Source organism: Podarcis gaigeae (genome assembly GCF_964106915.1).
Source record: "Podarcis gaigeae genome assembly, chromosome: 18".
Classification (NCBI taxonomy): domain Eukaryota; kingdom Metazoa; phylum Chordata; class Lepidosauria; order Squamata; family Lacertidae; genus Podarcis; species Podarcis gaigeae.
In genome coordinates this window covers 10,032,979-10,048,968 of record NC_139696.1, presented here as the reverse complement: position 1 = coordinate 10,048,968, position 15,990 = coordinate 10,032,979, and the positions used below count along the sequence as shown (strand labels likewise).

Here is a 15,990-nt window from a genome sequence, read left to right as displayed (position 1 = left end):
ACTCCGCCCGCACATGCGCAGATTTCCCACAGGAGGCAGCGGCTACTTTCATCCCCGCGCGGCCGGCGGCGGGATTTCGGCCCGGCAGGGTCGCCTCGAGACGCGGCCGAAGAGCCGCCCGCGCAGCCCCGGCCGAGGGCCGCGCGCCCGCCGCGGCTCCCTCACAGCCGCTGTCGCAGCGGCAACGCCGCCCCCGCCGCCATCTTGCTTTTAAAGTTTGAAGCTTCCCTCTCAAGGCCTGCCTGGGTTTCTCATTGGCTGGCCGTCGCAATGACTGACTGCCCGCTTGCCCAGTAACAAGAGGAACGAGGAGGGGCTGGTAGGCGGGGAAAAACAGAATCCTCTCTGCGGATAGGTTGGAAAGGGGCATCAGGTCTCTGCCCCCTTTCCTTTACCCGCCCGCCCTGTTGATTGGTCTGGAGTTGATGCTTACGTCACTTGATTGACGGTGGCTCTATTTGTCAGCTTCCCCCGTTCAGCCCATAGAGGACTCGGTACTTTTGTCCGCAGACAAGATTTCCGGCTTATTTTGGGAGGCTTGGCTAAACCCCATAGAGTTTTTCTTTTCTTTTTGCATTTACACCCTGACTTTATTTATTCATGCCACCTATTTGCATTCATTCATCTACTTATTTATTCATGCCACTTATTTGCATCCATCCATTGATTTATTTTACGTTCCTTCTATTAAAATTCACTGACTGCTTTTCCCTTCATTGCATTTCCACCGTTTATTTATTCATTCAGTTTAAGGGGTGCATTATCCACCCCCTCTTTTAAAAAAAAAATTATTAGATTTTCCACAATTGTAACAAAAACCAAAAAGCAGAATGACACACAAAAACAGAAAAAAAGAAAAATACATCAATGAACGAAAGAAGAAAAAAGGGAAAAATAAACAGATAAACAGTAACAAACAATTCGTTACAAATCCAACCTTTTAAACATCTTGGTTGACTTCCTCTAGTCCCTCCCTTCTGAGTTTCCTTGTAGTTAAAAGTAACAGCATTCCAATATCATTTTTAAACTAAAACAAATATCATTTTTAAACTCACTTTTCTTAATATTCTAAATCCCATTTATTTAATTATCACTTAATCCTAGGCCTACTTGTTTCTTTCAATTAATTTCTAATTTTTTATATTACAATATTTATTCAAATAGTCCTTAAATTTCCTCCAGTCCTCTTGAAACTCCTCTTCTTTCTGGTGGCGGATTCTTGCTGTCAGGTCAGCTAGCTCCGAAAAGTCCATCATCTTCATCTGCCAATCTTCCACTGTTGGTAGTTCTTGTGTTCAGTATCCACCCTCTCTCTTATTTCCTGATTGCATCTACATCCTTTTCTTTGCCAGCCTTCTTTATATCTACTTTAACCAGGGTGATTCAGTTGCATTCCATGTCTGGAATGAAAACAAGCAAAAACCCCAATCTATTGCAGAATTGCATCTTCCAACAAACAGAGCTTCTCTTTTGCAAGGAAGGGAGAACTACAAATCCCAGCATCCATTGCGAGGAGAGGGGCATCCATATGGTTCTTCCCTTCCTTACACTTCCGGTCTGGTTTGCAAGGAGTCTTAATTTCGCAGCTGGGTTTGGTCTGTGAACGATAGCTGGTTTTACAGGTTGCTTGCGTTTGGAACAAAAGGGGTCGAGGTAGGTGGTTTTCCAGGAAAAGGGAGAGGTCATTTATGGGATGCAATATAATTGCTTTGGATGGGAGGATAAAGGATGCTAAGCGGATAATATTTGGTACAAAACCTCCTTTTTGTACAGTATTTGGAAAACTCGGCTGTTATGGGCATGGGGAGGAGCTGCCAAGCCCTGCAAAGATAATTCATATTATTCTTTTGGTTGCAAAGGAAAATAAGAAAGATGGTGACCCTATGAGTTGTGCAACCAATTTCAGTTTTTGTGTGTGAAGCTGTCATGAATTTTGCAAATCTCTCTCTTAGCTTTGCAAACTGCACCAAGCTGTCGTGCTGGCTGAATGATAAAAGCCGGGATCAGAGCATGACAGCCTAGCTCTTGCAAGGGACATTGTTTTCACTGCTGCAGCTCGGTTTTTGCAGAGTTGGTCTTTCCAGGAGCAACAGCCAACTGAGTAAAGAAATGGATAGGGTATGTGGTAGAATCAGAGATAAAGAAAGTTAACTGTACTGTACATAAGAGCAGACCATCTCTTGCTCCATGAACTTATCTGATCTGCTTTTAAAGCCATAAATGGTCCTGCAGCAGGGAGTTCCATAAGTCATCATCAACCTTTATTACGGTCCAGAGACCCAACAAATCATTACAAAGCAATACACAATTCATACCTACCTCCAGGTTAAACAAGCATATTGTTCAGAATATAGGGATCATTTGTTCTTGCAACCACTGATAGAAACTTTGCCACTGCTAATGTTCTAGCATTTGTCCGGTCTTCCAATAGGAACCTGACATAGTGAGCCTCTGATTTTCCCGGGAAAGGTACCAGCAAGGGTAGTATCAGTTCAGCCTTGACTGGCTCATATTTTGCACAGGGCAACAAAATATGTTTTATGGAATCGATGTCTTGAGCACACGAGCAAAGTCTGTCCTGGTAGGGAACTCCTCTCAACCTGCCATCCAACACTGCAGAAGGAAAGACGTTTAGTCTGGCTTTGGTGAAAAGCCTTCGATAGTTTGGTACTGCCAGGTTTTTAATGTAAGATCTTAACTTAAAGACATGCCCATATTGTATTCCTACTGCCAGCGGACTACAGGCTGCTTGTGATCGAGATCGCAAGTCACTGTGTGCATAAGTTAATTCTGCATTGCTCCAAGAAGGACTTTACCAGATCCACCACAAATCTTTTGCCTGTTGGTTTTCCTTCTACTTTTTACATTTCGTACATAATCAAGAAGTTACATTGGGTTTCAAACAGACAGCCCAGCAACATCACCTTGTTTACATTCCTAAGCAAAATGTAAACTGTCTCAAATTTATATTGCAGATACATCTTACTATTTTGACTGAAGAATATCTATGGGGATGGACAACACAAATGTTATCGCTGTAGAAAAGCTTGAACTCATTTAGGTTCTAAAAATCATGCATTGTAAGGATAATTTGTTTGGGAAAGGGTGTTTTTCATGCTATTAAATTGATAATTGCTGTGTATTCTCTGCCACATACCTTTTGAGTAACAATTTCTCGGAGTCTTAATTTGAAAGAGATTTTGCACTCAGGTCTTGACATCCGATGCCCTTTTAAACGTATTGTGGGAGGGGAGATTTGTCTGTCTGTTTGTTATTGTTATTATTTCTTTTTATTGTGATTTATTGCATCTGTATCCCGACCATATACCCGCAGGTCTCAGGGCGGTTCACAACATAACATTACCATGTAAAAAACATAAAAATACATAAAAACAAGAACGTTGGATTATTTGTTTCTCTTCTTATTTTTATTATATATTTTGTGGTTTTTACTACAATGTTATGTTGTGACCTGCCCTGAAATATTGTTGTTATTATTAGGCCACGGTGAAACAGGAGGCTGGATTAGACGGGTCCCCTTTGGCTTGGTCCAGCAGCCAGACTTTGCTTGTGTCCTTATCGAACCTCCAGGTCCAGTGGCAGTCTATCTGGATTCCTAGTTTCTTAGGGATATTTGGCCACTGTGAGGACAGGAGGCCCTTTAGCCCCGATGTCCTTATGCTCCTGATCAGGGCTGCCCCTATTCTGGATCCGTTGCCCCCCGCAATGGAGCTGTCACCCCCAAAACCGTGGTGCGTTCTCCCCTTTCTAGGAAACAGCAAACCTGGACTCCCCGCTTGACCGTGGGGCCCTGATGGACACCTCGGAGCCCAGCAGTGCGACGGAGGAGGAGGAGGAGAAACTGACGGCCGAGCAGCGCCCCAGGACCCGCTCCAACCCCGAGGGTGCCGAAGACCGGACCCTGAGCGCCCAGGCTAGCGTGGGCAGCCGCAGCGAGGGCGAAGGGGAGGCGGCCAGCACGGGGGACAGCCCCCAGAGTGCCACGGCCACCAATGGGAAAGGCTGGCCTCCCGCAGTCCCGCCCACAGAATTTCAGGTCAGGACACCACGGGTCAACTGCCCGGAAAAAGTGGTGAGTAGCTTATTCTGTCCTCGGCTTTTTCACGCCAGCTCCTCCTTGGTCCCATGAGCTCATCCTAGAAGAGGAGGTTTTAGAGATTTGTTGGGCAGTTTGGGATAGCTCAGTTGGTAGAGCATGAGACTCTTGATCTCAGGGTCGTGGGTTTGAGCCCCGCGTTGGGGGTTGGGATGGATGACCCTCGGGGTCTCTTCCAACTCTACAATTCTATTGTTCTATGGATATTCTTGATATTCTCTCTCTCTCTCAGATCATCTGCCTTGACCTCTCGGAGGAAATGTCCCACTCGAAACTGGAGTCGTTCAACGGGTGAGTGGCCTTGTCCCTTCTGGTCGACCGACATTTTTCTGTTGCAGAGCTACAATGTTTTTTCCTGTTTTTTGCTGTTTTTAATCTGTTGGGAGTTGCCCAAAGTGGGCGGGATATAAATAAGAAATTATTATTAATATTATTGTTTCTGTTTCACATTGTGATAGTTCTTTTTTTTAAAAAAAGTTTTTTATTAACAATTTCAACATATCAAAATATCAAAACATCTCATATTCATTATTTCCCCCCTTCTCCCCACCTCCCCATCAAGCTCCCCCCCCCAAGACTTCCCTCCGGTCCTCTCTCTGATTTTTCAACACATATTATTCTCTGCATACTATAAAACTGTATAAATCCTTATATTATATCTCTGCTATGTTAACAATCAATAAATCTGTGTATGTTTATTCAAAACCTGCCAAGGAGTCCAATTCATTTTGTTGTCTTTTTAAGTAATTTGAAGTTCCCATTCTTCTTTGAAGTCACAGTTGTCCTTCTCTCGCAATTTATATGTGGGCATATTCTCTCTCTCTGGAAGGTCGAAAACCAACGCTCTGAACATCTCCCAGAAGATGATAGAGATGTTCGTCCGGACCAAGCACAAAATCGACAAGAGCCACGAGTTTGCGCTGGTGGTGGTCAACAATGACGTCACCTGGGTACGTTTTGGCTTCTTCTATCTCTTTTCTCTGACCACCCACCATAGCTGTCAAGCGTCCCTTATTTGGCGGGACAGTCCCTTATCCCAGCTCCATGTCCCGCTGCTGTCCCTTATTGATGATGTCCCTTAAATTTCCCGTGTTTCAAAGGAAGCAGCTCCTCTCCCTCCCTCCCTGCCGGCCAGGGAGGAGGGAGGCTCCAACTGTGTTGCTTGGCTGCCCGGCCTGCCCCCTTCTGGCCTCCTCTCACCAGCCTCGGCCCCCGAGAACCCCTCCCCGCCGGGACTGTTGGAGCCCTGGGCCCTTCTGCCGCCATCCTCCTCGCGGCTGCCGAACTGAGCGTCTCTGCCTGGGGCCTCCCCTCTGCCTGTCACCGCCCCTCCTGCTCCCGCTCGGCCGTACTGCGGCTGTGCCGCCGAAGGACCCGAATGAGATGGGCAGCCTGGCATGACCTAGGAATTGCTGAGGAGCCTTGAGAGGAGAGCGAGGGCAGCCATAGAGAAAGCAGTTCAGAGAGAGGAGGAAGAGGAGGAAGAGGAGGAAGAGGAGGTGGAGGCACGGGCAGGTGTTCCAAGGGCTACAAGGGAAGGACGGCAAGCACTTCTCCCATAGATTTGTAGCGGTAGACTAGCGTAGATGGTCTGATCCGCGGATTTACTTCGGCCGCTATTTCCCCCCGCTTCCTCCCGCCCCACCTGATAGAATTGAGAGCTGCAGATGGAGCACGAGAGAAAAGATACAGAACTGCAGCAGCATCTTTGTAGCTTGGACTTCGTTTTGCGCGAAAAGTGGTTGCTGCTTGTAGTTCTTTAATTGCAGTGTTTCATCAGCTGGTGTCTTGAGCAGCAACCTCTGGAAGCGAAGGGCTAAAAACCGGTGCTGCTCTCCATTCTGGGCTGCATCAATAGGAGTATAGCATCTAGATCAAGGGAAGTAATAGTGCCACTGTATTCTGCTCTGGTCAGACCTCACCTGGAGTACTGTGTCCAGTTCTGGGCACCACAGTTCAAGAAGGACACTGACAAACTGGAACGTGTCCAGAGGAGGGCAACCAAAATGGTCAAAGGCCTGGAAACGATGCCTTATGAGGAACGGCTAAGGGAGCTGGGCATGTTGAGCCTGGAGAAGAGGAGGTTAAGGGGTGATATGATAGCCATGTTCAAATATATAAAAGGATGTCACATAGAGGAGGGAGAAAGGTTGTTTTCTGCTGCTCCAGAGAAGCGGACACGGAGCAATGGATCCAAACTACAAGAAAGAAGATTCCACCTAAACATTAGGAAGAACTTCCTGACAGTAAGAGCTGTTTGACAGTGGAATTTGCTGCCAAGGAGTGTGGTGGAGTCTCCTTCTTTGGAGGTCTTGAAGCAGAGGCTTGACAACCATATGTCAGGAGTGCTCTGATGGTGTTTCCTGCTTGGCAGGGGGTTGGACTCGATGGCCCTTGGGGTCTCTTCCAACTCTATGATTCTATGATTCTCTCCAAAATTATCTGGCCCTTTTAACTGGTTGACTAAAATCCCTTATTTTCAAATCTGTAAGTTGACAGCTATGCCACCCATTTGACTGCAGATTTCTCAGGGGTTGCGGTTTTTATTGCCCCCCCTCCCCAACTGTGGCAGCTTCTGATCTGCCCCGTCACATTTCACCCGACGGTTGTGTTTCTTTGCCCAAGCCCTTTAGCCGTGAAGTTGGAGGAGATGCTAGAATTGTAGAATTGGAAGAGACCCCTAAGGGTAATCAAGTCCAAGACAGGAATCTTTCGCCTGACGTGGGGCTACATTAAAGGCAATTATATGAGATGTCTAAAGAAGACAACAAGAAAGGATTTAGTTCCACCATTTCTAGATTTCAAAAGGGAAATTCATAGAAGGGAAAGTGAAGTTGCTGAAGGGTGCATATAGTATTCTGCTAGAATGGGAAACTAAAGGTGAGGAGGTGAAATCAGTCATGATCAAATGGGCGCAAGATATAGGACGTAACATACAATTTGAAGATTGGGAAAAACTGGAAAACAGACTTAAAATTTACAGATAGTTCTCTTCTGAAAGAAAATTACACGAAAACGATGTATAGATGGTATATAACACCAGTACAGATAGTAAAAATTTATAAAACTGGGTCAAACATATGCTGGAAATGTAATGAAAAGAAAGGGACCCTTTATCATATGTGGTGGGAATGCAGAGAAATTTAAAAAATGGGAAATGATATATAATGAGTTGAAGAAAATGTTTAAAATGACATTTATAAAAAGAGCTATCTCATGTTTTCTACTCTATCCCCTCAGACAGTTTAGATGCCCTTTCCCAGCTTCTCCATCTCCTTTGGGGGGGGGGGGCGGAGGTAAACTGTGGGTTAAACCACAGAGCCTAGGGCTTGCCGATCAGAAGGTCGGTGGTTCGAATCCCCGCGACAGGGTGAGCTCCTGTTGCTCGGTCCCTGCTCCTGCCAACCTAGCAGTTCGAAAGCACCTCAAAGTGCAAGTAGATAAATAGGTACCGCTCCAGCAGGAAGGTAAACGGCGTTTCCGTGCACTGCTCTGGTTCGCCAGAAGCGGCGTAGTCATGCAGGCCACATGACCCGGAAGCTGTACACCGGCTCCCTCGGCCAGTAAAGCGAGATGAGCGCCGCAGCCCCAGAGTCAGACACTACTGGACCTAATGCTCAGGGGTCCCTTTACCTTAAATAACCTTCCTACTTGTAGCTTTTCCTTTGTCTTGCGATGCTCAAGGAGTTCAAGGATACTTTTAAACAACAATTTTATAAGTTGTGTGCCCTTGTTTCTCAGTTTGATCCGTTTACATGATTGCGTGTGTTTGGTGGTATTTTATGCATTGTGGGTCCTGCCATTACTTTTATTGATTACAGTGGGTCCTGCCATTACTTTTATTGATTACATTGATTACTAATCCTTTATTGCAGTTGTAAAGTGTCAACTGCTTAATTATTAACTGCTGATTTTTAATTTTACTGTTGGCTGGTCTATTCTAATGGGTAGCTGAATATTGCTTTATTTCATAGAAGCCATTTAGTTTAAAGTTATGTTTTTATTGCGACTTTTTGTAGTGGGTCAGGTTTGCAAACTGCCTTGTGTGCAGTAACATAGAAAGGCACAAATCAAAAGTGAAAAGAAATGAAAATGGATAATCACCTGCTTTCTGGTTTCCTTCCCCTACCCCACCAGCTCTCTGGATTCACCTCTGATCCTAGAGAAGTTTGCAGCTGTTTGTATGACCTGGAGACAGTGGTGTGCAAGTCCTTCAGTATCCTTCTGGCCATGTGCCAGCGGAATTGCGGCGGGTTGGGCTAGATGACCTTTGGGGGGTCCCTGATTTAGGGGATTTAGGAATCTGGACTGGGAGGGGCTGGATACCAGCGGAATTGCGGCGGGTTGGGCTAGATGACCTTTGGGGGGTCCCTGATTTATGGGATTTAGGAATCTGGACTGGGACTTGCCCCAGCTGGATAACAGCTAAGGCAAGAGCACACTGCGGAGAATTATCCACCTTAACTCTTCTCCCTCCTTGAAGATCTCGAAGGTCTTTTCAGCCTCATGTAAGTTTCTCCTGGTGGGATGGGCATTGGGTTGTTCCTGGGATGTTTCAGACAAGAAACCCTTTCCCTGGAGATGCCAGCTGGGACTAGACCCCTGGGACCTTCTGTACTACCGCACTGTGACCCACCCCTTAAAAATAAGGCGCTAGTCCTCATGTTCCTGCGTGAACTGCTGAGTCGAGCAGGAAGGATCCGGGTTGCCTTACAAACAGGGGAAGTGGGATTTTCCCGTTGCTCCCTCTAGCTCAGGGGGTGGGCGTAGGGCTAAGGGAGCCTGCAGGAAACCTGCTATCAGTCCAGGTCCCCAGACCCAAAATTCCCTTCTTCTCCCTCATCTACGCAGACAGCAGAAGACAGAACTGCCCGTGACGGAGAATGTGCAGAGCATCCCACCGCCATACGTGGTTAGAACCATCCTGGTTTATAGCCGGCCAGCTTGCCATCCCCCGGTCACAATCACGGAACAGATGAAGGTGCCCTTTTTCTTTCTTTTTTAATAAAGAATAATAATTATTTTTTGTTGTTGTTTAGTCGTGTCTGCCTCTTCGTGACCCCCTGGACCAGAGCACGCCAGGCACTCCTGTCTTCCACTGCCTCCTTCGAGAACACTGTCCCACCATCTCGTCCTCTGTCGTCCCCTTCTCCTTGTGCCCTCCCTCTTTCCCAACATCAGGGTCTTTTCCAGGGAGTCTTCTCGTCTCATGAGGGGGCCAAAGTCTTGGAGCCTCAGCTTCAGGATCTGTCCTTCCACTGAGCACTCAGGACTGATTTCCTTATGATTTCCTTAAGAAAGAGACAGGTAGATGCCAACTAGTAAATTTTGCTGGCATCTATACCGTGCTTCCATTCGTGACCATCTAGCTGCTACTGTTGTCTTTTCCGCACAGAAAATGCTGCAGTGCCCTTATTACTACTTTGATGTGCTCTACATCCACAACGGCTTCGAGGACAAAGAGGAGGAAACCAGCTGGAAGGTAAACGGCATTGTTGGGCCAGGAAGTGGGCAGGGAAACTGAGGTTCCCTAAATGTTGCCAGTCATCTCTCAGCAGCTAGCTTGGCCAAGTTCAGGAGCAGATTGCTGGCAAGATCTCACTCCACTGCTGAGATCATAGAATCATAGAATCATCGAGTTGGAAGAGACCCCAAGGGCCATCGAGTCCAACCCCCCTGCCAAGCAGGAAACACCATCAGAGCACTCCTGACATATGGTTGTCAAGCCTCTGCTTAAAGACCTCCAAAGAAGGAGACTCCACCACACTCCTTGGCAGCAAATTCCACTGTCGAACAGCTCTTACTGTCAGGAAGTTCTTCCTAATGTTTAGGTGGAATCTTCTTTCTTGTAGTTTGGATCCATTGCTCCGTGTCCGCCTCTCTGGAGCAGCAGAAAACAACCTTTCTCCCTCCTCTATGTGACATCCTTTTATATATTGGAACATGGCTATCATATCACCCCTTAACCTCCTCTTCTCCAGGCTAAACATGCCCAGCTCCCTTAGCCGTTCCTCATAAGGCATCGTTTCCAGGCCTTTGACCATTTTGGTTGCCCTCCTCTGGACACGTTCCAGTTTGTCAGTGTCCTTCTTGAAGGTCACTGATGCGCTGATTGTGGCTGCCAGACTAGTGACTGGGAGCAGCTGCCGAGAACATATAAGACTGGCTGCCAGCACTTTCCCGAGCACCGTTCAAAGTGTTGGTGCAGACCTTTAAAGCCCTAAATGGCCACAGCCCTGTAGACCTGAAGGAGCGTCTCCACCTCCATCATTCAGCTCCATCAGACACTGAGGTCCACCTCTGAGGGTCTTCTGGGGGCTCCCTCCCTCCCGGCGAGAAAAGAAGGGAACTGGGCAGAGGGCCTTCTCAGTGGTGGCTCCCTCCCTGTAGAACACCCTTCCAGCAGATGTCAAGGAGATGAAAAACTATCTGACTTTTAGAAGACATCTGAAGGCAGTCCCGTATAGGGAAGTTTGTAATGTTTGATGTTTTAGTATTTTCTGGTATATGCTGTGAGCAGCCCAGACTGTTTATCATCATCATGGTGGAAATCTTGGAGTATGCAGAGACGGCAAAATTGGCAGCGCTGATGAAAGATACAAATTTCGAATCTTTCAAAGATGACCTGAAACCTTTATAGTCTATATATAAAAAGTTTTCCCCTGTGCAAAGACCACAGTGGGGTTTGAAGTGTCAGAAAATAGCAGAAAATGTTTTTACAAAACATGTTAGAGAGGATGAAATTAGATAAGACAGAATTGTAAAACATAATAATAATAATAATAATAATAATAATAATAATAATAATGATGATGTTATTTGTACCCCTTCCCATCTGGGTTGCCCCAGCCATTCTGGGTGGCTTCCAGCATATACAAAAAAATAATGAAACATTAAAAACTTCCCTATACAGAGCTGCCTTCAGGTGGCTTCTGTTGCAGAGTTACTTATCTCTTTGACATGCAATTTGGGTTACAGTGGTACCTCGCAAGACGAATGCCTCGCAAGACGAAAAACGCGCAAGACGAAAGAGTTTTCCGTCTTTTGAGTCGTTCCGCAAGACGAATTTCCCTATGGGCTTGCTTCGCAAGACGAAACGTCTTGCGAGTTCTTGCGAGTTTGTTTCCTTTTTCTTAAAGCCGCTAAGCCGTTAATAGCCGCTAAGCCGCTAAGAGCTGTGCTTCGCAAGACGAAAAAACCGCAAGACGAAGAGACTCGCGGAACGGATTAATTTCGTCTTGCGAGGCACCACTGTATAAACATCGATGTTGGGTGAGCGGGAAGTTGCTAGTTTTGTTGAATTGGAATACCTTGGGTTAAGTACTTAATTCGTTCCGGAGGTCCATTCTTAACCTGAAACTGTTCTTAACCTGAAGCACCACTTTAGCTAATGGGGCCTCCAGCTGCCGCCGCTGTGCCGCTGCTACACAATTTCAGTTCTCATCTGGGTTAGCGGAGTCTGTAACCTGAAGCATCTGGAACCACCGTACAGTCATACCTCGGGTTACAGCCGTTTCAGGTTGCGTTTTTTTGGGTTGCGGACTGCCGAAACCCGGAATTACTGGAACGAGTTACTTCCGGGTTTTGGCGGCCGTGCATGCACAGAAGTGCTAAATCGCGCTTTGCGCATGTGCAGAATCTCCAAATCACAACCTGTGTGTGTGCAGAATGTGCATCCCACACAGATCACGTTTCCAACCCGAGCATCCACTGTCACAAATGTAGCTTGCTATATGGAAAAAAGAATATTATTATGCTATGTTATAGGTATAGCCGCCCAGTGGCTGAGGCAACCTTGTCTTGTGGGCGGGGTACAAATAGTAAAACTATTGCCATCACTATACCTTTGCGGTTCCTCTCTCCTCTCCAGGAGACCTTTGCTTTCTTCAGCAACCTGGACAGCAAAGGCACCAACTACAAGTACGAAGTGTCGCTGACCGGGCCGGCCGTGGAGCTGCACAACTGCATGGCCAAACTCCTTGCCCACCCGCTGCAGAGACCCTTCCAGACCCACGCCTCCTACAGCATGCTGGAGGAAGAGGAGGCAGTGGAGATTGAGGCCGTCGTCTGACTTGGGGGGCGGGGGGAGACGTGGACCCGAAGGACACTCTCTCTCTCTCTCTCTCTCTGTTTGCAAAACATCTGCCAGGCCAGCAAACGTATCTCTGCAGCTCACCTTCCTCGTGTCCTTAGCATTGTTGGGGATTGAACTCTCTGGGTGTTTCTTCCGTAAATGCAAGCTGTCTGTCAGTCTCTTCTCCCCTGCCCAAAGCAGTTGCCAGATATTGCTGGGGGGTGGGGGAACGACTTAGGGAAGTAAGAAATTGGCTACCCTTCTTTTTCGTGGTCCGTAGTGAAGTGGGCAGAGAGGAAGGGAGAAGGGGATGTTGAATGTCAGCTGATTAAAAAGTCCTTTCCAATAGTTAAAGCAGCCCGTCTCCGGAGATTTATTTGTGTTCTGGGAATTTAAGAGGGGTCCCCCCCCTTATTTCTTTTTGAATAAATTTTATTAGATTTTATAAAGAGAGATACATGCCTCTTCTGGTCCGGGGAGCCCAGCAGGAAGGGGGGGCACCTTTGCCTCTTCACGTCTCTGCCTCCTGGCCTCCCACCTCTCCTGCTTCAGCTTCTACCTCTGATTCTGGACTGCTGTCTGCCGCACACTCTCCCCACTCACTAACTCCTGTTATCCCTTCCGTTTCCGACACCACCTCTTCCCAGCCTTCTCCCTCGTCTCTTTCTTCCCACTCATCATCATCATCCCACCACCCCTCCCCAGGCTCTGAGCCTTCTTCCTTTCAGGTTCCCCAGTTGGTTCTTCCCACCGTTCCTGTACGTCCAACCAGTCCCTGACATCTGGCTTAATGGTTCCTATTAAGCTGGAGACTGGACATTTACATGGAGGTTTTCCCCCAAGCAATCGGAGACTATGCCTGCATGCAGCCAACCTCTCCTCTGTCCTTTTCAGCCCTCTTCTGGTTCTGGTAGATCAGCAGGGAGGGGAGCTTATCGTAGCAGGAGAGGAAGACACCCACTGACCCATCTCTGTTTCTTGCCCCCTCTCCCCTACCTCTGAATCTGAGCTGCTCTCTGCCACAAACTCCCCCCACTCACTAAGCCCTGTTACCTTTTCAGCTTGCAACACTCCCTTCCTCCCAGTCTTCTCCCTCCACCCCTCCCTGGGCTCTGAGCCTTCTTCACTTGGGGGTCCCCCAGCTACAGTATTTTTTGCTCTATAAGACTCACTTTTTCCCTCCTAAAAAGTAAGGGGAAATGTGTGTGCGTCTTATGGAGCGAATGCAGGCTGCACAGCTATCACAGAAGCCAGAACAGCAAGAGGGATTGCTGCTTTCGCTGCGCAGCGATCCCTCTTGCTGTTCTGGCTTCTGAGATTCAGAATATTTTTCTTCTTGTTTTCCTCCTCCAAAAACTAGGTGCGTCTTGTGGTCTGGTGCGTCTTATTAGTTCCTACTGCCGTTCCTCTGCGCCCAACCTGCCTGTGACACAGGTCCAGATCGAGAGGCCTGGAGGGTTACATTTGACCCTTGAAGCTGAGATTCCTCACCCCTGATCTAGCAAGACAGGAAAATATGCCGATGCCAACCATAGAAGCAGCCTTAGGTCCATTCATTGCCACGCGTTTGCTCTGAACAGGGCTGGGTTGCGTGCCACCCCTGGTTGTTGTTTTTCCATTCGCCACACGCCAGTTTGAGGCTGGAGCAGAGGGAGAGGAACTTTCCTCCTGCTGCTCCCAGCTCAACTCCTCCCTCTCGCTGAGGACAGGAAACATGTCCAGGCTGTTTGGAGTTTTGAAACAGGAAAGGACGGCTGCCTGCCATTCCGGCTGGACCTGCAGAGAGCAGACTGTTTCTCTCTTGCCACCCTCCAGTTTAGCCAGAGGGCAGGAGAAGCTTTAATGGACAAGGTGAGTGCAGACGGTTTTGTTTTATATCTGAAGGAGCGTCTCCACCCCCTTCGTTCTGCTCAGACACTAAGGTCCAGCGCCGAGGGCCTTCTGGCGGTTCCCTCACTGCGAGAAGCCAAGTTACAGGGAACCAGGCAGAGGGCCTTCTCGGTGGTGGCGCCCACCCTGTGGAACGCCCTCCCACCAGATGTTAAAGAGAACAACTTAGAAGACATCCCAGAAGGCAGCCCTGTTTAGGGAAGCTTTTAATGTATTTAATGTAATAACTATTGTTTTTTAATATTGTGTTGGAAGCCGCCCAGAGTGGCTGGGGAAGCCCAGCCAGATGGGCAGGGTATAAATAATTTATTATTATTATTATTATTATTATTATTATTATTATTATTATTATTATTATTATTACTGTGGTACCTCAGGTTACATATGCTTCAGGTTACAGACGTTTCAGGTTACAGACTCCGCTAACCCAGAAATAGTACCTGGGGTTAAGAACTTTGCTTCAGGATGAGAACAGAAATCGTGCTCCAGCGGCGCGGCAGCAGCAGGAGGCCCCATTAGCTAAAGTGGTGCTTCAGGTTAAGAACAGTTTCAGGTTAAGAACGGACCTCCGGAATGAGTTAAGTTCTTAACCTGAGGTAAAGGTAAATGGACCCCTGACCATTAGGTCCAGTCGTGGCCAACTCTAGGGTTGCGGCGCTCATCTCGCTTTATTGGCCGAGGGAGCCGCCGTACAACTTCCAGGTCATGTGGCCAGCATGACTAAGCCGCTTCTGGAGAGCCAGAGCAGCGCACGGAAATGCCGTTTACCTTCCCGCCAGAGTGGTACCTATTTATCTACTTGCACTTTGACGTGCTTTCAAACTGCTATGTTGGCAGGAGCAGGGACTGAGCAACGGGAGCTTACCCCATCACGGGGATTCAAACCGCCGACCTTCTGATCAGCAAGTCCTAGACTCTGTGGTTTAACCCACAGTGCAACCAACCCGAGGAAACACTGTATTATTATTGTTTTTTGGGGTGGTGGGGGTCCTGAGTCTTCTCAGCCCCTTCCTCCTGCCACTACCACTCTCCGGAACTTCCTCTGTCGCTTCCCTTCCTGTCCAAGCAAGGAACAATCCCAACTACTTGGGAGTAGACCCACCGAAACAACCAGGGGCCTTGGGTTTTTTTTTTTGCCATGTCTGCTCATTGCAACGGTCTGTCTCAGACCCTCCATTGGTCCTTATTTTCCAGGGATAACCCCGCATTTACAGAACCTGTCCCGGTTTCTGAGTTGGTCCTGGAATATCCCGCTTTTCCTTAAAAGGTAAAGGGACCCCTGACCATTAAGTCCAGTCGTGACCGACTCTGGGGTTGCGGCGCTCATCTCGCTTTATTGGCCGAGGGAGCCGGAGTACAGCTTCCGGGTCATGTGGCCAGCATGACGAAGCCGCTTCTGGCGAACCAGAGCAGCGCACGGAAATGCCGTTTACCTTCCCGCCAGAGTGGTACCTATTTATGTACTTGCACTTTGATGTGCTTTGAAACTGCTAGGTTGGCAGGAGCAGGGACTGAACGACGGGAGCTCACCCCGTCGCGGGGATTCGAACCGCCAACCTTCTGATTGGAAAGCCCAAGGCTCTGTGGTTTAACCTATAGCACCACCTGCATCCCCCGCTTTTCCTTAGGACGTCCCTATTTTCATCAAAGAAATGTTGGAGGGTATGCGACCGCCGAACCAAGGAAATAACTCACTAGACAACCTTTAGAAGACATCTGAAGGCAGCTCTGCATAGGGAAGTTTTTCAATGTTGAATGTTTTGTTTTATATATATAGGGAGCCACCCAGAGCAGCTAGGGAAACCCAGTCAGAGGGGCAGGGTTTAAATAATAAAATTACTATTATTATTATTATTACTACAGATAGGTAGCCGTGTTGGTCTGCCATAGTCAAAACAAAAAAATTCCT

General features: G+C 47.6%; 2 protein-coding genes and 1 long non-coding RNA gene across 3 annotated transcripts in view; 2 read left to right on the top strand and 1 right to left on the bottom strand.

The window, feature by feature from the left end:
* LOC310835911 overlaps nt 1-15,990 on the bottom strand; it is a 155,597-nt gene that overhangs the window by 58,395 nt on the left and 81,212 nt on the right. The window lies entirely within an intron of this gene.
* On the top strand, nt 12-12,545 carry BABAM1 (BRISC and BRCA1 A complex member 1). Its single transcript, XM_083720679.1, has 9 exons — nt 12-319; nt 3,773-4,093; nt 4,350-4,408; nt 4,947-5,067; nt 8,255-8,333; nt 8,601-8,625; nt 8,969-9,098; nt 9,513-9,599; nt 11,988-12,545. The coding sequence occupies exons 2-9, from the start codon at nt 3,815-3,817 to the stop codon at nt 12,186-12,188; spliced, it is 981 nt and encodes a 326-aa protein (XP_083576805.1). The 5' UTR covers nt 12-319; nt 3,773-3,814; the 3' UTR covers nt 12,189-12,545.
* The window catches only part of USHBP1 (USH1 protein network component harmonin binding protein 1), a 34,898-nt gene continuing 32,625 nt past the window's right edge, over nt 13,718-15,990 (top strand). Inside the window, exon 1 of the mRNA XM_083720860.1 lies at nt 13,718-14,042. Within this exon, the coding sequence (XP_083576986.1) occupies nt 14,034-14,042 (9 nt within the window). The 5' untranslated portion in view covers nt 13,718-14,033. The remainder of the gene's footprint in view (nt 14,043-15,990) is intronic.

Bases quoted from the DNA above. Each gene is read 5' to 3' on its own strand.
- BABAM1 (XM_083720679.1), top strand. From the start codon at position 3,815: ATGGACACCTCGGAGCCCAGCAGTGCGACGGAGGAGGAGGAGGAGAAA. The intron at 4,094-4,349 runs GTGAGTAGCTTA...TCTCTCTCTCAG, and splicing joins TCAACTGCCCGGAAAAAGTG to ATCATCTGCCTTGACCTCTC. The intron at 8,334-8,600 runs GTATCCTTCTGG...CCCTCCTTGAAG, and splicing joins AGTGGTGTGCAAGTCCTTCA to ATCTCGAAGGTCTTTTCAGC.